This window comes from Ailuropoda melanoleuca, chromosome 3 (assembly GCF_002007445.2).
Source record: "Ailuropoda melanoleuca isolate Jingjing chromosome 3, ASM200744v2, whole genome shotgun sequence".
NCBI classification, from domain to species: Eukaryota; Metazoa; Chordata; class Mammalia; order Carnivora; family Ursidae; genus Ailuropoda; species Ailuropoda melanoleuca.
The window spans coordinates 28,600,423-28,622,307 of record NC_048220.1 but is presented as its reverse complement, the minus strand read 5'-3'; the positions used below and the strand labels follow the sequence as shown (position 1 = coordinate 28,622,307).

Sequence of the window (21,885 nt, the reverse complement as noted above, 5' to 3'; positions counted from 1 at the left end):
AGTGGAAGAAGTTTGAACACTGACCTGGATCTTTGAGGATATAAAAAAAAAATCACCAGTGTTTTTTTATGTATGGTATTTTATGTGATAGGTACGATACTGTGGTTAAGTTTAAGAAAGAGTGCTTGACGAATCACAAGAAAAGAAAACTACAGTCCAATATCCCTTATGAATGTGAATAAAAGCACCCCCAATAAAATACTAGAAATTGATTCCAGCAATTTATAAGAAGAATGTATAACAAGAATTATATACCATGACCAATTGGGATTTATCCCAGAAATGCAAAGTTGGTTTAACATCTGAAAATCAGTGAATGTAATACACCATATCATATCAGAATAGAGCATAAAAACAAGACCATCTAAATAAACAGAGAAATCATTTGATGAAATCCAACACTTTTCATGAAAACTAAGAAGAGAAGGGAATATCCTCAACATGATCAAGGGCATCTATGAAAAAAAGTCAGTTGATGTCATAGTTAATAATCAAAGACTGGGTGCTTTTGCCCTGAGATGAGCAACAAAACAGGGATATATGTCCTTACCACCTTCATTGGACATTGTTCTAGAGATTCTGGTCATGGCAATTACTCAAGAAAAAGAAATAAATGACATCCAGGCTGGAAAGCAAGAAGTACAACTATCTAAATTCATAGATTTTATGATCATGTATATTTTAAAAATCCTGTGGAGTCACTAAAATATATTAGAACTAATCAAGTTCAATAAAGTTGTAAGATACAAGGTCAATGTACAAAAATCAACTTTATATCCATACACTTGCAATGAACATACTGAAAATGAAATTTCAAAAAAATTTCATTTACAATAGCATCAAAAGGAATACAATATTTAGGAGTAAATATAACCAAAGAAGAGCAAACTTATACTCCTAAAACTACAAAATGCTGTTGAGAGAAATTAAATAAGATCTAAGTAAATGGAATAACATCCCATATACATGGATCTGAATATTATTAAGATGTCAATTCTCCCCTAATTGATCTGCAGATTCAATTAATGTCTTATAAGAATCTAACCTTTTTGTATAAATTAACAAGGTAATTCCAAAGTTCATATGGAATTTCCACAGATGCTGTAGACATAACAATCTTATAAAACAAGAACAAAGTTGGAGGGCTTACACTTCCTGATTTCAAAACTTTTTGTGAAGCAATAGGAATGACGACACTGTGATACTGGCATAAGGACAAACATAGAGATCAGTGAAAGAGAAGTGAGAGTCCAGAAATAAACCCATGTTTCTATGGACAGCTGGTTTCGACAAGGATGTCAAGAATATTCAATGAAGAAATCTTTCAGACAAATGGCATTGGGACACCTGGCTATCCAGATACAGATGAATTAATTTGTATCCTTAACTCAGACTGTATACAAAAATTAACTCAAAATGGATCAATTACCCAAATATAAGAATTAAAACTATAAAGCTCTTAGAAGAAAACACAGAAATTAATCCTCATGACTTCTGATCTGGCAATGAATCTGAGATATGACACCAAAAGCAAGAACGACAAAAGAAAAAAACAATAAACTGAATTTCATCAAAATTAAAAACTTTTCTGCATCAAAAAACATTATCAAAAAGATGAAAACAGGGGCGCCTGGGTGGCACAGTGGTTAAGCGTCTGCCTTCGGCTCAGGGCGTGATCCCGGCGTTATGGGATCGAGCCCCGTATCAGGCTCCTCCGCTATGAGCCTGCTTCTTCCTCTCCCACTCCCCCTGCTTGTGTTCCCTCTCTCGCTGGCTGTCTCTATCTCTGTCAAATAAATAAATAAAATATTAAAAAAAAAAAGAAGATGAAAACACAACCTACAAAATGGGAGAAAATATTTGCAAATTATATATCTGATAATGGTCAAGTATCCAGGATAAATATACAGCTCATATAACTCATCAACAAAAAAGACAATTCAAGTAAAAAGTGGGGGAAAGACTTAAATAGCCATTTCTCCAAAGAAACTATACACATGCTTGAAAAGCAGATGAAAAGATGCTTAATATCATTCTTCATTAATAAACTGCAAAAAGACAAACAATAATTAAAACGGGCAAAGAACTTAAATTGAGATTTCTCCAAAGAAGCTGTACAGATGGCCAAACAGGCAACGTGAAAAGATTCTCAAAATCATTGGTCATTAAGGAAATGCAAATCAAAGCCATAATGAGGCACCACTTCACATCCACTAGTATGGCTCTAATAAAAAGAAAGAAGAAAAAGAATTGTTGGTGAGAATGTGAACAAATAAGATCCCTCACATGTTGCTGGTGGGAATGTAATATGGGACAGCCACTGTGAAAAACAGATTGGCTGTTCCTCAAAAAGTTAAACGTATAATTAACATACGATCCAGCAATACTACTTCTAGGTACATATGCAAAAGAATTGAAAAGGGATATGCAAAACAAAATTTTGTACCAAAATGTTCATAGCAGCACTATTCAACACAACTGTATGACCAGATTAAAATGGAAGACTGCAAACCTGGGTAGCCTGCCCTGGGAGACATTGTGATCACAAAATAGAGTGATGGACTGGACTAATTACTCCTATTTTTCTATGGCATCTACACAATGAGATAAAGCACTGGCATTGTTGATAAGATTATAATATCTGGGAAATTTAGTTAACGGCCTCCTATGCCTACCCCACACTAATTCCTTCAAATGTTAGGCATACATAAATTCGTTACCCCTTTTCTATAGTTAACTCTGCAGTTTCAGTTCCGCAAGGCTCTGTCACAATGCCTACATCATTCACCTCACTTCATCTCCTCCCGAAGGCATTTGATCATCTTGCATCCTCACAAGAAGAGGAAGAGTGAGTACAGTACAATAAGATACTTTTTTTCTTTTTTTTTCCGAGAAAGAGAGATCGTGCAAGCGTGAGCAAGCAGGGGGAGGGGCAGAAGGAGACGGTGAGAGAGAATCTTAAGCAGACTCCATATTCAACGTGGAGGCCGATGCGGGACTTGATCTCATGATGCCAAGATCACGACCTGAGCCAAAATTAAGAGTCAGATGCTTAACCAAGTGAGCCACCCGAGTGCCCAAACAATAAGATATTTTGAAAGAGAGAACACATCCACAGAAATTTTATCACAGTATATTGTTATAACTGTTCTATTTTATTATTATTTTTGTGTATCTCTTACTGTGGCTGATTTATAAATTAAACTGTACCATAGGTATGCATAAGAAAAAGCATAGCATATATAGGGTTCGGAATTATCTGTGGTTTCAGGCGTCTAACGGGAGTCTTGGAATATACCCTTCATAAATAAGGGGGGACTACCATATTCATGTTTTTATTATTGTTCTCTTATATAAATACTTTACAAAATGTAGATAATCAAACAGGTATGATCCTTTTGCTCTAAGGGATCCTTGGTAAAAAACCATTAAGTGGTTTATGATATAATAAAGAATATATGTGGTCTTTGTCTCCAGTTGAAGGATCAGAGCTTCAAAAAGCTTTGGAATTTCTTGAATGATAGTCTTTGCTACGCTAATGAGGTGACTTCTGGTTGGACCCCCAGATAGCTTCAGGATGGAGGAGGCTACTCACCAGAAAAAAACAACCATGTAATTGGCTGGAGTTGAGTTCAGTCACATAGCCGATGATTTAATGAAACAGGCCTACGTAATGAAAGCTCAATTAAAAATAACTCTCATGGCACACCTGACTCCATAGGGACAGGAATTCCTGTGCGCAGGCCCCTTCCAGACCTCGCCCTAGGTACCTCTTTTTCTGATTGTTCATTTGTAATAAAAAGGTAATCGTAAGTAGAGCACCTTCTTGAGTTCTATGAGTCATTCTAGTGAATTATTGACCCTGAAGGGTAGTTATCAGAACCCCCAAATCTGTAGCCAAGTCAGACAGTAGTGCAAGCCCCTTGGGGACCCCACTTGTGGCTGTCATCAAAAATAAGGGCAGTCTTGTTGAGGGCCTTGTGGGAACTGGTGCTAACTCCAAGTAGTTAGTGTCAAAATTGGATTGAAACATTGGATGCCCAGTTGGTGTCAGAGAATTGGTGTCAGATACAGTAAGTGTAATGCGCCTTCCTGAGTTCTGTAAGTCATTCTAGCAAATTATGGCACCTGCAGGAATAGTGGGAACACCTGAAAATGTTGCTAGCTTGTCAGAATGAGGAAGCACTGGGGACCCCAAGCTTGAGACTAATGTCTGAAGTAAGGGCAATCTTGTGGGACGTGCTCTTAGCTGTGAAGTTTGGCCAAACTCTGCATAGTTGGTGACAGAAGTCATTTCACCTCTATGTAGAAAATCATTCAGTCATAGAAAGGAAGGAAGTACTGATGCATGCTACAGCATGGGATGAACCTTGAAAACATTATGCTAAGTGAAAGAAGCCAGTCACAAAAAGAACACAGACTGTGTGGTTCCTTTTATATGAAATGTCCAGAACGGCCAAATCTATAGAGAGAGAAAATAGATTAATGGCTGTTTAATGATTGTAGTAGAGTGGGGTTAGGGAGGTGATAATAAAGGAAACCAAGTTTCTTTATAAAGTGATGAAAAGGTTCTAAAATGGTGATAGTAAAACCATTGAAATATACAGTTTAAATGATAAAATGTACAATATATGAATTATATCTTGATAAGCCATCATTTAAATTTTTTTAAAATTTAAATTCAAGTTAGTTAACATATAGTGTATTATTAGTTTCAGAGGTAGAGTTTAGTGATTGGTGAGTTGCATATAACACCCAGTGTTCATTACAACATGTGCCCTTCTTAATGTCCATCATCCAGTTACCCCATCCCCCACCCACCTCCCCTCCACCCTCGGTTTGTTCCCTATGGTTAAGAGTGTCTTATGGTTTGCCTCCCTTTCTGTTTTATCTTATTTTTCCTTTCCTTCCCCCATGTTCATCTGTTTTGTTTCTTAAGTTCCACATACAAGTGAAATCATATGATATTTGTCTTTCTCTGGCTTATTCCACTTGGCATAATACCCTCTTTTCTATCCACGTCATTGCAAATGACAAGATTTCATTCTTTTTGATGACTGAGTAATATTCCAATGTGTGTATATATCACATCTTCTTTATCCATTCATTCATCTGTCAGTGGACATCTAGGCTCTTTCCATAGTTTGGCTATTATGGACATTGTTGCTATACACATTGGGGTGCCATGTGTCCCCTTGAATCCCTATGTTTGTACCCTTTGGATAAATACCTAGTAGTGCAATTGCTGGGTTATAGGGTAGCTCTATTTTCAACTTTTTGAGGAACCTCCATACTGCTTTCCAGAGTGGCTGCACCAGTGTGCATTCCCACCAAGAATGTAAGGGCATTCCCCTTTCTCTTCATCCTCACCAAAGTAAGCCATCATTTTGTTTAAAAAGCTGGTTATCTTCTATAAATAAAGGCTGAAATAGCTATAGATGACACATAAGATGTCTGGGATTTGCTTCAAAAAAAAAAAAATCCATAGGGGATGGTGAGGGAACAGAAGAGAGAAGACTGACCGTAGGTTGGTGGTTGCTGAAGCTGCATGCTTGGAGGGTCATCACACTCTTCTCTCCACGACTGTATGTGTTTGACATTTTTCAAAAGAGGAAAAAAAGAAGAATCCAATGCAATGTTCTGACTCAGAAAAGAGGGGACTGTTGGGACACTTGGGTGTCTGACTTTGGCTCAGGTCATATCGGGGTCCTTCTGGGCTCCGTCACTCTCCCTCTGCCCCTCCCCCACTCATGTTTTTGCACGTTCTCTCTCTCTCAAATAAATAAATAAAATCTTTCAAGAAAAAGAAAGAGTTTAACCCTATGGGGATCCCTTTCACCCCGGAGAGCTTTTTCTGTATCCTTGCTTAATAAACTTATATTGCTTATACTCACTAAAACAATCAAACAAACACACAAAGAAAAGGAAAAGAAAAGAAAAGAAAAGAAAAGAAAAGAAAAGAAAAGAAAAGAAAGGGGGGGACTGTCACCTCCTTTGATAAGTTGTTATTTAGAGGCCCTCCCCAGAGCCCTCAGATCAGGGAGATGAATTATTGAGGGGAATCTGAGAGGCATGGAAGCCATGGAGTGTGGAGAGGCAGCAAGCGCAGGGGCTGCTTTGAGCCAGGACAGCTCTGTGCCGCCAGCCCTCATGGTCAACCCCCAGGCCAGGCTGACTGTAGTGGTGGAAGTAGAGCAAGGGAGAGGATCAGGTAAGAGGTCCTTACACATTCATTCTTAGAGGGAGTGCGGCCTGGGGGAGCCTCTTGGGAGAGGGGAAGGATGAGGTCATTTTGCTGCTTTAGCTGCTGCGGATGCTGTTTGAGGAAGCTCTCCCTCTCAGGGGCTCTGCTCCTGTGTGTAGTATTCTAGGTTAGGAAACTGAGGCCAAAGTTGAGAGCAGGCCCTAGGAGTCCTGGCAGTTTCGCCCATGAGAGCTGATATGTAGTCCATCTTTCTCAGGCCCTGAGGACACCTGTTGCCCCACACTCCTTCTGGAGGGGCCCAAGAGCATCTGCTTGCTTCAGCCGGGCACTCTAGACACTCAGGTAAAAATGGGATGGGGTGCGGGTGAAGGCTGGGGAAGACTGGGATGACAATGCTGAGCCTAGCACTCCCCACAGGAACGACGCATCACCTTTGACAGAGTCCTGGGCTCTGATGCTGCTCAGGTAGGGGGTTTGTAGGGAGATGGGAGGAGCACGGGAGCCCTCAGGCTCCTGGATCCTGGAATGCTGAGTGCTTCCCAAGCCTTCTGCTCGGACAGACTGGGTCAGGGCACCTGAGATCAGGGGATGTCTCTGCATCCCCCGCAGGAGGCTGAGCAGGAGCTGCTAGCACGAGTCCAGTCCACACTAGGCTTGGTGGCCCGAGGGTACAGTGTGGCGCTACTGCTTCGGGGTCGGGAAGCAGAGACACCCCGGCTCGTACCTCAGGTGAGTCCCAGAGGAGCCACCAGGCATAGGTCTCCTGAGGCTCAGGTGTTGCTTCCTGCTGGATACCTTTGAGAAACTTTCCTTCCCCTTCCTAGCTGGATTAGGTTCCCCTCCTTGGGGTTCCTAGAATGCACTGCAGACCATACAGAATGTTTTGCCAGGGCCAATCTGGGCAGCGATTGAGAGGTTGGGGAAGGTGGGAGGCTGGGGCCCATGGGGTGAGGGTCAGGGAGGGGTGGTGTGCAAAGATCAAATATCCAGGGAGATCTAATCTTCACAGTTTTTCATAATACTGGTAATAAACTTGACGGTTTTGTTTTCAGGGCTTCGGATTAATCCTTTCTGCGTCCCCACTGAAGCTCTTTCTCCACTTTAGCTATTGCAGATGCTATTTGAGGAAGCTCTGCCCTGCGGAGGTCCTGATCCTGTGCTTATTACTCTTAGCCTGGTGCAGGTGAGACCCTGTAGGGAGGGGAGACCTGGAAGCCAAGGCCCCTGCGGTCCTGCAGAAAGAGCCTGAGGCTTGTGAGCACCCAGAGGAGCTTGAGCCCAGCCTCATTCTGTTGCTCACCAGCGTGGGCTTGCCCTTCAAGGTCTCCTTTTTCCTTCTTGAAATGGCAGAATTTTGGTGCCCTGGTTGGCCCACAGGGCCCCGGCGGGAGGATTGTGTGAGCTGAAGTCTGGGAAAGGCTCTGTTTGTAACCAGTGCTGTGCTTGCGTGATTCCAGCTCAGCCGCGGCGGGAGGACTCGGGACCTGCTCTCTCCAGGGACAGAGAACCTGTCAGTGCTAGATGTGTCTCCCCTGGGCTTGTGAGTGTCCAGGGCCCAACGGGATCTGAGGGTGCTTGTCTTAAAGCAGGGCCGACACTCCCAAACCCAGCCCTTGGAGATTTCTCCCCACTGCCACGCACTTGGGGTCATGCTTATCATGCCCTCTCATCCTCTTCCCTGCATCTCATATCCCCAACCCTCTCACTCTTCTTACCCTATCCGTTTACACCTCTTCAACTCAGTCATTATCATTCTGGGAGATTTGAGCATCTCACGGAGCAGAACTTCAGTTTCTCCATCTGTAAAATGGGAGAAATCCCAATGAGCCTCTTTGCCTCACTGGGCAGATGATAGGAGGCAAAAAGAGATCATGAAGATGAGAGGCTTTTAGGGGATACACTGAGCTTGGAAATTGGGGATGATTCTCACAGGCTCCTGGGATCCCAATGGACTTCCCAAACAGAGGTTCTGGGGGGCTGGACAGAACCCTGGTGCTTAGGAGTTGAGCTCAGCCTCCCCTTCCTGCAGGGTGGTGGAAAATGCCAGTGAGGTGGAGGTGTCTGACTCAAGAGCAGCCTCGGAGGTGTACTTGCAGGCTGCAGGGGGCAAAGGCAGGTGAGGACAGGAGGGTATCTGTCACCTCCCACCCCCATCCCTTAGATGTTTGGCCTGATCCTACCCTCTTCTCACAGGGCCTGCTCTCTGCTCACTGTCACCATGTCCTGCCCAGGGCCCGATCCTCCTGAGGGGCCTGGGATCCAGGGCATATGGCGAGGGGCCTTGAGGATCCTGCAGCTCCCCAGAGCCCTGTAAGTCTGATGGAGTCTTCTGACTGCTTTGGGGAGTGGTGGCTGGGGGGGAGGCTGAAATATGGATGCAGACACAGGGCAACCCCAGACTCTCCTTTCCTCACCTCGGACGTGGTGAAGGACCCCTTCCTTTAGCATTTCTCGTAAGGCAGGTCTACTTGCAATGAATTCCATCAGCTTTTACTAATCTGATAATACTTTAATTTCTCCCCATTCTTGAAGGATAATTTTCCCAGGTATAGAATTCTTAGTTGACAGGCTTAGTCTTACAGCACTTTAAGCATGTCATCTGACTTCTGGCCTCCATAATTTCTTTCTTTCCTTTTTAAAGATTTTATTTACTTATTTGAGAGAGAGCGAGAGTGAGAGAGAGAGAGCACAAGCAGGGGGAGTGGCAGGCAGAGGGAGAGGGAGAAGCAGGTTTCCTGCTGAGCAAGGACCCCCCCGCCCCATGACGTGGGGCTTGATCCCAGGATCATGACCTGAGCCAAAGGCAGATGCTTAACTGACTGAGCCACCCAGGGGCACCTGGCATCTATAATTTCTGATGAGAAATTGGTCTTATGAAGTATCACTTGTACATAGTTGCTTCTCTTATGCTATTTTCAAGGTTTTCTCTTTGGCTTTTGAGAGTTTGATTATAATATGTCTTGGCATGGATCTCTTTGAGCTTATCCTTCTTGAATTTGTTGAGCTCCTTGGATGTATAGATTAATGTTTTTCATAAAATTTGGGGGAATTTTTTGAGCATTATTTCTTCAAATAATCTTTCTGCCCCCTTTTTCTCCTTTCCCTCTGAGATTTCCATTCTGCCTATGTTTATACACCTGATGCATCCTCCGGTCCCTTAGGGTCATTTTCCTTCATTTTTTCTTTCTGCTTCTTGGACTGCATAATTCTGTTTGACTTATTTTCAACTTTGCTGAGATCCTTTCTTTTTTTTTTTTTTTTTTTTTTTTTTAAATTTTTTTTTTTTTTATTCGACAGAGATAGAGACAGCCAGCGAGAGAGGGAACACAAGCAGGGGGAACGGGAAAGGAAGAAGCAGGCTCATAGCGGAGGAGCCTGATGTGGGGCTATCCCATAACGCCGGGATCACGCCCTGAGCCGAAGGCAGACGCTTAACCGCTGTGCCACCCAGGCGCCCCTGCTGAGATCCTTTCTTGTGCCTGCTCAAATCTGCCCTCTAGGGAATTTATGATTTCAGTTACTGTACTTTTCAGCTCCAGAATTTCTACTTGGTTCCTATTTTATTTTATTTTATTAAGTAAGATTTATACCCACCGTGGGGCTCGAACTCATGACCCTGAGATCAAGAGCCTCATGCTCCACCAACTGAGCCAGCCAGGAGCCCCTCTACTTGGTTCCTTTTTTATAATTTCTATGCTTCTGTTGATATTTTCAATTCATTGAGACATCATTTTCTTGATTTCTTTTAGTTTTCTGAGCATATTTAAGATAGTTGAATTAAAGTCTTTGTGTAATGAACCCAGAGTCTATACTTCCTCAGGGAAGTTTCTGTTCATATTTTTTTTTTCCTGTGGGTGGGCCATTCGTTCTTGTTTATTTGCAGGCCTGATATTTTTGGTTGGAATTTGTTGGTTGGATTTCCAACCAAATTGGTTGGAAACTGGCCAATTTGAGAATTTTTATTTTTGTAAAGACTATATTCTTTATTGTGCTAGTCTCTTAAGTCTCCATTTCTTTTCCTTAATGCTCTGACATTTTGGGTATGATAATGTGATAATTCTGAAAACCAGATTCTACATCCTTTCTAGGGTTGGCATTGTTGCTTGCTATGGGCTGCAGCTATCTGCTTGCTTAGTTACTTTTCCAAACAATTTTTGCAAAGACTGTTTTCTTTGTGCTCACTGAAGTCTCCATTCTGTTATCTCAGTGGTTAACTAGTGACCTGACATAGAATTCCTTAAACTGCTGGGACCAACCCCCCCTTTTTTTAAAGGAAAAAAAAGAGAAAGAAAGAAGAGAAAAAAGAAAAAAAATTTCCAAGATTCTGTAGATTGGCTCTGTGTTGGGTTGGTCCTTCTATGCTTAGCCAGTACATTTATGGCTCTGCCTTAGCCTCACTTCCCACTTGCACTGAGCTTAAAAATAAGCCAGAAATGAAAACTCAGGATCTTCTCAGGTCTTTTCTCAGTATGCATCCTGCCCTGGGGATGTGTGTGGCTTCCTAGGATCCCTAGGGCGTGGGGGAATTTTCCTTATTCCCCCAAAATCTCACTCCCCAACTTTTCTTCCCAGACTTTCCGTGCATCTGTTGTTTGCTCCAACTGTTATTTTTTTTTAATTAAAGATTTTATTTATTTATTCGATAGAGATAGAGATAGCCAGCGAGAGAGGGAACACAAGCAGGGGGAGTGGGAGAAGAAGAAGCAGGCTCATAGCGGAAGAGCCTGATGTGGGGCTCGATCCCATAACGCCGGGATCACGCCCTGAGCCGAAGGCAGACGCCCAACTGCTGTGCCACCCAGGCGCCCCTGCTCCAACTGTTATTTTTGCTCATTCTTTCATCTTTCAATGTTTTGAGGGACTGTCCTCCAGCATAGCTGTTCGGCCCTGAGAAAGTTCCGAGGCAAGTGAAACAAAGGGAAGCCCCTTTTGTCAGTCCTTTTGGGGGAAGCCCTAGAGAGTCAAAACAACAAACACAATTCCTTGGGAACAAGGTCTGCTCAGCTCCCTCCAGAGCCAAGTACCCCCACCAGAAATGTGGGTTGTTGCTTTCAAGACCACCTCTGTGCTGGGGAAGAGGTTGGGGCTGGGGTAAGTTAAAACACCACAAAGAGCTCAACATATTTAAGTTGGGTTTCTCTCAGTGAAGTATTCTCTTGGTTGCTGTAAACCTTTGACTGTCCCCCAGAGTTCCAGGAAGGTTGATTCTGACCATTTTTGCCACATGTTTCTTGCAAAGGACAGACTCCCAGAGTTCCCTACTCTGCCATTTTCATGATGGCCTTGCTTTGCCATTTTAAATTGGGTGATTAGTCTTTTATTACTGAGGTGTAAGAGTTCTTTAAACATTCTGGACACAAGTCCCTTATCAGATAGACAAATTGAATTTTGTACTAGGAGAATACACTGTATAACTTTAAAAATAATAAAATAAAATAAAATAAAGATCTAGGCAAGATTGCAAATCTGCCTGGTGGTGCACCAAAGTTACTGGAAATAGTCAACCTTTCCATCAGAGTGTGATTTGGGCCAGTTTCTTTCCCCATCCACCAGTGGACATCTCTTTTCTTCCTCCCTCCCTCTGGCAGAGATTGCCCCCTGCTGCAGGTGTTGGCTGGTAAGGTTATTGGTGAGGCGGTGGAAGGCTCTCTGCCATGGATTGTTGCACAGCTTCTGGAAGGAAACAACTACAGTGGCCTTCTTCTTCGCCTGGACCCTCAAGGTGGCCTGGAGGGAGGGTATGGGGTTCTAGGGGAAGCTCTGGGATCTAACTTATGCCTGACTCACCCTCTCACCAAATCAGCTGCAGCCCCACCCGCAGTCCAGAGAGAGCCTGACCCTCTGGGAGGGCCAGGATTCAGAAAGGACCCAGGATGGTTAGGTTGCCAAAGTCTGGAGAGGCAGGGCCAGTAGTAAAAGCAACTCCTCACCCTTCAGAGACTTTCAACAGTTTACCAAGAACTTTTATACAATGCCTTTTATTCTTACCATAACCCCATGAGACACATCCAACTTAGATGAGGAAAGAGAGGGAAGCTTAATTTATAAGTGAGGAAAGGGAGGATCAGAGAAGGGAAAGAACTTGCCTGTTTTCACACACTTATTAAATATCGGGCCTCTGTGAAATGATATGATGTCAGAGACGTGTGGGAGGTCAAGTGGAGGGTATAGATCAAACAAGAATGGTCAAGAGTTGATAATTATTGAAGGTGGGTGATAAATAGATGGGTTTCCTTTACTTTGTATATGTTTGAAATTTTCTATAACAAAGGTAAAAGAAAAAAAAGAGCCTGGCTCTCTGTCTCCCAATCAACAAAAGTACATTAATTTGACTAATATACTCCCAGACTACGTACTGTGCCAGGCCCTGTGGAGTAAGGAGGATAAGTTAGGGCAGTTCATGCCCTCAAGGAAAAGCAGTGAAGGACAAAAGTGTGTGTATACGCTGGCCAGTTTGGTACCATGATTAAGGGCCCAGGCCTTAATGCCAGACAGAACTGGACTTGAGTTCTAGCTCTGCTACTCACCAGGAAGTTGCTTGACTTCTCTGAGCTAGCTTCATTTGCTTCATCTAGAAAGTGCGGGGGTAAGACAAATTAGAGTTGCTGCCCCACTGGAGTGTTATGTGGATGAAAAGGGGATCCGTGCAAAGCCTTAGCGTGGTGCCAACAAGCACATGTAAACACCTGATAGATATTAGCTGTCTTTATAAATAGCACTATTAATAAAAATTAAAAGTATTACAGGTGGCGTCCTTTGGAATCCAGGAGTGGTTCACTCTGAATCTCCCCTCACTAGGTGGCTCCCTGAGCTTGCTCTGGGCTGCTCTGTTAGGGGCCGAGGGAAGGAGGATGCAGGTGAAACAGGTGAGGCCTACCCTGTGGGATGCGGTAGAAGAGGCCCAGGTCCGCCGTGCTGGCCTGAAGAGCCTGCGTTCAGGCCTCCTTGGAGACAACCTGAAAGAGAGTGGGCTCAGCCAGTTGGGCAGGGCATTGCGAGAATTGCAGGTAAGCAAGGTGAGGCCTGGAGGTGCCTGAGAAAGCAACGGCTGGAGGCTCCCTGAACCCTCTCTCTACAGGTGGTAAAAGCCTGGAGCCAGCGCCCAAGAAGCCGGATGCTCGAAAGGGTAAAAGCTGAGGCTGTGGGGCTTCCAGCACTACAGGTAGGTCTTCTCGTTCAACCTCTTAGGAGCCCCATTGATGTCTGGCTTCCTGTCCTGTTTGCAGAGCACTATGTGGAGGCCCTTCCTTCATTCACTAATTTATTGATTCCCAGACGTTTACTGACTTCTCACTATGTGTCAGGCACAGTGCTATGTAGACCCTGGGAAATCCCTGTCCTCATGGAGTTTACAATTTCTGGAAAGAAACAATTACAACAAGATGATCAATGCTCTGAAGGCCTTATCAACACAGGGTTCTATGGGGCATCTAAGTTAGTCTTGGCAAGAGAAGGAAGGAATGTTTCATGGAGGAAGTTAATTCCTGAAGGAGGTGGCCAGGAAAATGAGAGAACATTCCAGGCACAGAAGATAACAGGCAAAGTCTCAGAAATAAGTGAGAGCTTGATCTCTTTTGGGGACTGCAAGTAGCTCACTTTGCTGGAGAATAGTTTGAAGAAGAGTCAAGAGAGAAGGATTGAAGAGTGAAGTGGGGAAAAAAAAAAAGTGAAGCAGGGGCCAGGTCATAAAGGGCCTTGTAAATTTATTGAGATGTTTGGACTTCATCTTGAAGGTCAACGGGGAAACCATAAAATTTTTTTAAGCAGAGAAGATAATACTGCTTACATTTTTCAGGTGAGCAAACTGAGGCTCAGAGAGGTGATCTGGGTATCTCAGGGTCACTGATACAAGGTAACAGAGGGGCAAACATACCAAGCCTTTAGACTCAACATGGTACTTTTGCATGTGTTTAGACTGCATGGCCGGTTCTGTACAGAAGGGGGCACTGTCTTCCAGGATTTGCCACAGTGCGGCTGGAATGCGGCTCCTGTCCACCTCCCCTGCCCTTTTCGTAATTACTTACAACTTGTTTTTACAGCTCGGGAATTAGGCATGTAAGCTCCCATTTATTGAACAGTGCCTGTCACTTGTGGTTTGGGTGCCTTATCTTATTTCATGCTCTCTACAACTTTCATCAGCTCTATTTTACATGGATTCAAAAGACTAGTCACCTGCCTGAGGTCACACAGCTGAGGAGAGGAGGGGCTGGGACCCCGATCTATCTGATTTTAAAGCCCTGAGCTTAACTCACACTATCCTGGGAAGAAGGGTATGGAATTCTCACTCCTACTATTTTCTCAGCAGGTGATAGATTCAACAGCACACCACAGCCCAGGCTTCCAGGGAGAGCCTGAAGGTGGGTTTGGGGCTTGGGGTGGAGCTGGGTATCTTCTCCACCTTTACTGGGCTTAGCTGCATTTTCTTCCAGTGGTAGGAATAACAGCATCTCTAGGACTCGGGCTCCACCAAAATCATCCTCTTAGGGACTCTGAGGAACAGGTAATACCTCACGTGCCCCAGAACAGCTGGAAGCTGCTGGGGGAGTGGAGTTGCAGAGCCCAGTTAATATGTCTACTGCTTCCCTGCCGCGACATCAGGGAGAAATATGGAGCTTCTGGCAAAAAGAAGACCCAAAAGGCTACGTGGTTCCTAAGGGAGGGGCATGGGAAGGAAGGCTGTTTTCCTACTGGGTCACATTAGGGGTATAGGATCCTTCAGGCCTCCATGGCACCTACTGGTAGGGCCGATACCTCCCCTTTGTCCCTATGACCTTCAAGTCTCTGTCCAGGCTACAGGCTCTTAAAGGCCATTAGGTCCTGGCTGTAGTTCTAGGAGCAGTCTTGGTAGTGGGGTTCTGTTGAAAAGTTGGACCCTGAGTCCCAAGGCTGTGGACACACATGGGCTTCTGGCTGAGCCTAGACTAATGCCACCTAGGCCTGGGAGGTCCCAGATGTGGCCCTGCAGTTCTTCTTGGCCCAGGCGCGGAGGAAGAGACTGCATGAACAGCACCAAATATGGATCCAAGAGGAGCTGAAGCATTTGGAACAGGAGGAGGAGGTGGCAGGTGACCAGGTCAAAGGCCTGGTGGCTGCAAAGGAGGTAAGGAGGGTCAAGTAGGGGACTTGAGGCTCCTTCTAATTGGTCCAGGCAGTGTGCTGGGGTCCAGCCTCAATCACAACATACTGGGCCATAACCTCTCTCATAGTCTTCACAGCTTTGTGGGGGACAGATGAAGCAATTTTCAGTGCTAAGTGCTGTGATGCAGGGAGCTAAGGGCCTGTGGGAACAAAGAGGTGTGCCTGACCCAGGCTGGAGTGGATTACAGAAGATGGCATTTAGCTGAGAAAAAAAAAAAAAAAAAAAAAAAAAAAAAAGAAATCAGCCAGAGGAATTCACTAGACTGAGCTCCGCTTGGGCAGTCTGTACTCATCACATAGAGGCACTGAGTAAATATAACTTGTTTGAACAAATTAAGAAAATTTGTGTCCATGGGGGTTGGGATATGTTCTGAGGACAATACTGTATGAGCAAAGGTCCAGAGGGAAGCAGTGGCAAGGTACAGTCTGGGTATAGCAAATTGCCCAGCTGGCAGGGCCTGACAGGTGCAGAGTCAGAGGCGAGGCTAAAGAAACCAGTGTGTGCCATGCCTCTGAATTTGGACTTTACCCTAAGAATGACAGAGAACCACTGAAAGGCACATGTCATCTCAGTTCTGTCCCTCACTAGCCATGTGAATTTGGGCAGGTTAGGTCACTTCTCTGATCCACAGTTTCCGTATCTACCAGATTTGGAAAACTAAAATGGCAACTACCCCATATGGTTTTCATTGGATAAAATGAAATAATACACATGAAGTGTTTAGAACAGAGCCTGGCACACAGGTGGCACTGAACAAAGAATATGTATTATCACTGAAGGCCGGCAAGGAGAGGCAGAGATGGTCCCGGGAGCAGAAGGTGCTGAGACTCCAGTTGGAGGCCCTTCAGGCAGAGCAGGACACTGCGGAGCAGGACCTCGCAGCCCTCTATGACCTGCACGTGCAGGCTGCCCGAGCTCGGACACGCCATATGCTGCAGGTCAGTGAGGCCAAAAGGCAGCCCTTGAAATGGTTCCAAGGCTGGCTGACTGACGAGCATCTCTGAATCTGGGCACAGGTATTCCGAGCCTGGCGAAGGCTGTGGGAGGAGCAGGCCGTGACCACCAGAGCATCACCACCGCAGCCTGCTGGCTGGTGTCCTGCAAGACAACATCAGCCTGGCCACGCAGAACCAGGAGCTCCAAGCCCAGAAGCAGCAGCTTCGGCAGGGAGCAGACTAGGCCGAGGCCTGTCATTGCCGGATTGCAGCCCTGGGGAGAAATCTGATGATCAGTAATCCTGCAGGGGCAGCTTCCTGTCTCTTCATTCTTAAGGGGCCTAGAAGGGAGAGGGAGCTGGGACACAATAACCAAGCTAATCTTCATTATGGATAATTAACAATACTACTAACCAGGTCTCATTGTGCCAGTCCCTGTTAAGCGCCGAATATCCACAACTTCATTTTAGCCTTCCCCACTATCCCATACAGTGGTAGGTGCCATTGGACCCCCATTTCAGAGGTAAGGCAACTAAAGCTTGGAGAGGTTAAGTAACTGCCCAAGGACAGGCAGCTAATAAGTGACAGAGCCAGAATTCAAATTCAAGCCTGGCTGGCCATAGTTCTACACTGCACATAGTGGTTCACAAGATGCAGTGTATTGGTATCATTTAGGGACATTAAGGAACAAGAAAAAAGAAAAAAAGATTCCCGAACTCTACGCAACTTCCTAAGATTCTCCAATAGGTCTCACTCTTATTTTTCTTTTTTATTTTTTTTTAAGTTTACTTGGTATTCTCCCATGGGAGCAGGGCCTCATGTTCCTCTGGCTATGAGAGATGACAGGAAGGAATATCGAGGGAACTAGAGGAAATGTGAATCAAAACCATACTGAACCCATGAGTTCTCTAGCCTAAAATCTAGTTTGTCCTGCCGGGCCCATACCTTCTATTCCCAAGAATCCCTCCGAATTCCCTAGCGCCCAAGTTTTGTGCTTCAGAGAAATTTGGAAAGTTCTATTGACAGAGGACAGTCTCCACTCCATGGAGCCCGAAAGGAAATAATGCTCCTGGGAACAACTAGGGGAAAAGAATCTTTTCTCCCAGTCTGTAAGTTACTCGAGCATTAAGACATTCAGGGCACTAGGAGAACAAAATTATGTTTGAGTGAAGCTACACAACAAAGAAGACGCAGGACTATCGTAGCCAATTGTAGGAACCACCTGCACCCCCAGAACACTTTATTAAGACTTTATTGCTTACATAGTTAGAGACACTGATTGAGCTACACCACATTTCCCTGTGCCTGGTTCCAGGTCACTCTGTGTAGAGCTTCCCTAAACTGTTGAGAGCTGGGGCACTGCTAGGCAGTGGCAGGACCCAGAGTGAGAAGAATGGTACCTCCTAGGAGCTGCAGAGAGGGGCAGTGGGCTTTGAGAGGGCCCTTGGGGTGAGCAGAGAGGTCAGGAGTGTAGCCTTAAGCCAGGGCCCAGGGGCAACATTCCCTGAGATGAGTCAAGCTCCAGCCCTCTCTGGGGTTTCCAGAACAAAGGCTGGATGGGTGTGGAGAGCAGTGCTGTGGAAGGAGCATGGGGCATTGTCTCCAGGTGCTGCTGGATCTAGGGGAGCTTGGAAGAGGGGCCCGGGTGATTGGTATAAAAGCTGTGGCAATTGGGCTTTCCTGCATTACAGTGAAGGGTGAATGTCTTTAATGGGGGAGTCATGTACCAAAGCGGGGCTGGAGTAGCCCACACCAGGCCTGGGGGTAATGGGTCTGCTGGGGCGACCACAGGAGGCAAGGAAAGCCAACTGCTGCCCATACCCTGATTGAAACAACTGCATTCATGCAGGATGAGGCAAGGAGCCTCCTCCATCGGGGTAGGGTCTTTTCTAAGGCCTAGGTACTGATGCTCCCCCAATTCCTTAGTGTGGATGAACTTCTGGGAAGTTTCTTTAATCAAACCCAGTCTTCAAGTCTCCTGGGGTAACCTTTCATTTACGCATCTCCAGAGACTAACCTGGCTGCTCTCACCTCCCCAGCTTTTGTCACAAGGCACTTGTTACAGGGCTGGCTGCTGAGGAAGGGTCGGGAGGCCTGGGAGGTGGCTCTGATGGTGGTGCCCAATCAACAGGGTCAGGAGTCTGGGTGGAGGTGGTCAGGGGCTAGCGGCTGCCATAGTACAGGCGCACAGCCAGACCAATGAGCAGCGTGGCCAGGAAGAAGGCAGCTGTGAGCTGCAGCCGCAGCAGGGCTGCCGAGAGCACGGCATTGACCACCAGTGAGCAGGACACAACAAAGAGGCGTGTGATGCTGCTGCCATGCTTCATGACAGCTGACATGAGCAGTCCATTTAGTGCCTGGCTCAGCACCACAAGCGCTGCCCATCCGGAGAAACCCTCCAGGAGGCCTGGGCCAGGGCCACCACCTGCATGCAGACCTAGATTCAGGAGCACACCAAAAGTGTAGAGGAAGAGGTTCTGAAGTGCTAGGGGCAGCCGCTGTCGCTTCATAAGCAGTTCTGTGTACACGGACGACAGGCCTGAGATGAGACAGTACAAGATGAGAAGCAGCAGTCCCAGTGGAGTGATATGCAGGGGCATGGGGCCAGCAGCAGCTGCTGAAGGGGGTCCAGGAAGGGTGTTCCCGGGGTCCTGGAGGCCACCAGCTGCATAGCAGGCCCCTGCTGCCATCAGCAGCAGTAGTGCTAAGCCCTGGCGTGCAGAGAGGCGGTGCCGGAGACAGAGGCAGTAGAACAGGGCCGTGCTTCCAATCTTGAGATTGCTCAGCACCTGGTAGGTGCTGGGGTCCATGTAACGTTGTAGATAGATCACCAGGTTGTTGTTAGCTCCGTAGAGTAGGGCTGATAGTGCAAAGGGGGCAGCCTGGCGCCATGGTGGGGCCCCCTGGGGCCACGCCTGCCAGCCCACCAAGAGAGAGAAGGCGCACAACAGTAGCTTGGTCAGCTCAGTCAGAAGCACAGCCGAGGAGGGCCGGAAGGGCACTCTGCCGTTCACATGGCACAGTGCCAGCAACGGGGCATGGGCACCGTACATGGCAGTGGATAGGAGTAGCATCAGGGTCCAGCGGGCCTTCCTGGGTCGGCCCAGGCCTGGCGAACCCCCATCCTCTACACTCATGCCCAAACCAGACCCTGGGTGGCCTGTGTAGCCAGCAAGGGAGTAGCGGGAATTGTAACAAGTTTGGGGAAAATCAGTATGGAGCCAGCTCGCAGGAGGGAGGAGCCGTGGTACATCGCTAGAGAGAATACTTAGAATCAGAGTCAGCTGCAAACTCCACAGTCAGGGCTAGAAGAGGAAGGGGCTGGTGTGGCCCTAGAAGCTACAGTCTTGGGGCCAGTCCCATGGGGTTAAGGAGGGGCGTCCAAACTGCTGGCTGATAAGCCACTGTTTACCCTCTGCAGGAAGGAAAGCAAGGATGAAGGCTGTGGGCAAGTTGGAGACAGCAAAAGGGTGAGAGGTGGGGAAGCCAAATATGGTGTTTGTGGTTGAAAGGCCTCTACCTGCAGGCCCGAGGTGCTCATCCTTCCTCCCCCATGAGATCCAGAGCTAGTCAGGCCCCTTTCGCAATGACCGAAGATAGTCCCTCAATGTCTTCTCCACATTGGGCACGGCATATGCCTGAGCTGCGTAGATGCCAGTGCAGGTACCCACAGCAAAGCCCAACACTGCTGATGCCCTCAGTTTGGCCACCACGTAGCCGGCTAAGAAGCCCTTGAGGAATGGGGAGGACATGAGCGAGCCATCCTGTGGAGCAAAATGAAGGAAGAAACTCAGCCAGGGTCTCCCTTCTCTACCCAGGATCTACTCAAGCTGGCCCTAGAGCATCCCACCACCTGCTCCTCCTTACTCTGCAGTATTCTCTTCAAAGATTTTCTCAAGGTTCTGGAGGCAGAAAAAGAACCTAGAAGTCCTGATCACACAATCTCAGAACGCTGTGGTTAGAAGACTCCAACCACAGAACCCTACCACAAAGGTACAGAGATGTCTCTGAGGAATCTGACCCCTGCCTGCTTCTCCAGCCTCACTTCCTATCATGCTTCCCATTAGTGCAGCGAAACTAAACTATTTTCACTCCCCAAGTTCATCATGCTACTTCCAACCATGAAAGCTTTGCATATGTTGTTCCATTTGCCTGAAATGTTCTATCCTCTCCTCTTTACCTAGTTAACTTCTATTTAAGATGCCAGTTCAAGTGTCATTTTCTTAGGGAAACTTTCCTTGGGGTCACAGTGAAACAGCCCTCAATAACCATTTGCTGAATAAATCTCTATTACCCATTCAAAAGCATATAGGACCATGCAGCCCAACGGTGGTGGTGGGGGAGGGTGGTAGGCATGTGCGACTTTACCTGGCTCACACCACTGCTGACTTCGTCTTCCACACGCTGCTGCAGGCGTTCCAGCTGGTTCTTGAGAAATGCCAGGTCCTTAAGTTTGGGCAGAGAATCCTAGAACAAGAAAGAAGCCGCCTCCAGCAGGTTAACGCAGCCCCATTCTCCGCTCAGGTCTATCAGAGGCTGGGTGGGTGGGGGTGCGAGCATGAGAAATCTCTTCTTACAAAAACTTCCTGAGAAGATGGTGGTAACAAAGAAAAGACATTCAAAAGTGAATTCACACGGGAGCCACGGAGGGAGTGACAGATGGGATCTTCATCTGTGACAACCCTTACAGAATTTTGTATAGCAAGCAGTGTGCAGAGAGGCAAGAGGCAAGAGGAACAGCTAGCACCTTCAATTAAATTTATCGGGCTGACTGACTTGACTATAAGCTACCTGAAAGTGGCAACCGGTCGGCCTATTGGGTCCCCAAGCCTAACACAAAGACTGGTAAGTACTTAGAAAATGTGCGGATGGTGCTGAGCTTCACACCAATGGTGAATAATGGCCTGAGGCAGTTCCCTGGACGCTCTGGGATAAATCTGATTTCTGCCTGGGCTTCTCACACTGAATGTGTAACTGGATGCGCTAGCTGGGGTGGGGGTGGGGTGGCTGTCTGCAGGAGTATGGATAAATGAACTGAGTGGCTCTGATCACCTCAAAGTATGAAATTCAGCGTAAGCGCGATAGAGTCTGAATGAGAATGTGCGTATCCGTGTGGCTTGGAAACGTCGTCTTCCTGGGAGAGAAATTTCGCGGGGCTAGGGAATGAAAGAGTGAGGAGTGTGTCAGGGTGAGTGTGTTTGAGTGTGTGCCAGTAACTAAGGATCGTGAGGGTCCCGGGAGAGAACACCTGGGAGATGCCCGGCTCTGCTTGCCTCATGTAGTGCTCCGCTACTCCACTCCCCAATGTTGAGGCAGTCGACAGGAGTATAAACCCAACAAGAGGAAAAACCCCATAAACGGCACCCCTACGCAAGAGAGACTCCAGTGTCGTCTCTCCCAAGGACGGTGTGAAGACCATCCCACACTGCGGAAAACCCCCACATCCACTCACCTTGTCATCCGCCATCTTCCCCGCCGAACTTGTTGCGCAGGCGCAGCCCCACCCCCCTCATGCTAAGTGATACGGCCATCTTTACTGAGGGCGGAGGCACTTCCGGGGCATTTTTGGAAAGGGTGAAGGTGCTCTTCGGGCGGCGGAGCCCGGG

At 46.6% G+C, this 21,885-nt stretch overlaps 3 protein-coding genes across 3 annotated transcripts; 1 reads left to right on the top strand and 2 right to left on the bottom strand.

Annotated features, from left to right (window-relative positions):
* The first annotated feature begins 540 nt into the window (after positions 1-540).
* On the top strand, positions 541-16,642 carry LOC105235977. Its single transcript, XM_034655627.1, is given in 18 exon segments — positions 541-639; positions 2,734-2,848; positions 6,462-6,547; positions 6,623-6,670; positions 6,815-6,934; positions 7,311-7,388; positions 7,663-7,745; positions 8,235-8,321; positions 8,399-8,515; positions 11,794-11,927; positions 13,004-13,212; positions 13,284-13,761; positions 14,120-14,217; positions 14,518-14,562; positions 15,141-15,305; positions 16,124-16,282; positions 16,361-16,408; positions 16,410-16,642. Coding segments are annotated over 18 exon segments (2,283 nt in total). The 3' UTR covers positions 16,524-16,642.
* Positions 16,643-17,495: 853 nt separating this feature from the next.
* Positions 17,496-19,453, bottom strand: SLC35A4 (solute carrier family 35 member A4). The gene has a single exon (XM_002912563.4). It carries the CDS (start codon positions 19,414-19,416, stop codon positions 18,442-18,444), a length of 975 nt encoding a protein of 324 aa, XP_002912609.1. The 5' UTR covers positions 19,417-19,453; the 3' UTR covers positions 17,496-18,441.
* A 360-nt stretch (positions 19,454-19,813) lies between these two features.
* On the bottom strand, positions 19,814-21,882 carry LOC117801477 (SLC35A4 upstream open reading frame protein). The gene is made up of 3 exons (XM_034656127.1): positions 21,732-21,882; positions 20,648-20,746; positions 19,814-20,043 (listed from the first exon to the last, which is right to left on the bottom strand). Exons 1-3 carry the CDS (start codon positions 21,744-21,746, stop codon positions 19,846-19,848), a joined length of 312 nt encoding a protein of 103 aa, XP_034512018.1. The 5' UTR covers positions 21,747-21,882; the 3' UTR covers positions 19,814-19,845.
* Positions 21,883-21,885: the final 3 nt, after the last annotated feature.

Coding starts and splice junctions, on each gene's coding strand:
- SLC35A4 (XM_002912563.4), bottom strand. CDS start 19,416: ATGAGTGTAGAGGATGGGGGTTCGCCAGGCCTGGGCCGACCCAGGAAG.
- LOC117801477 (XM_034656127.1), bottom strand. Junction 20,044..20,647: donor TCAGCAGTGGTGTGAGCCAG/GTAAAGTCGCAC, acceptor TTTGCTCCACAG/GATGGCTCGCTCATGTCCTC.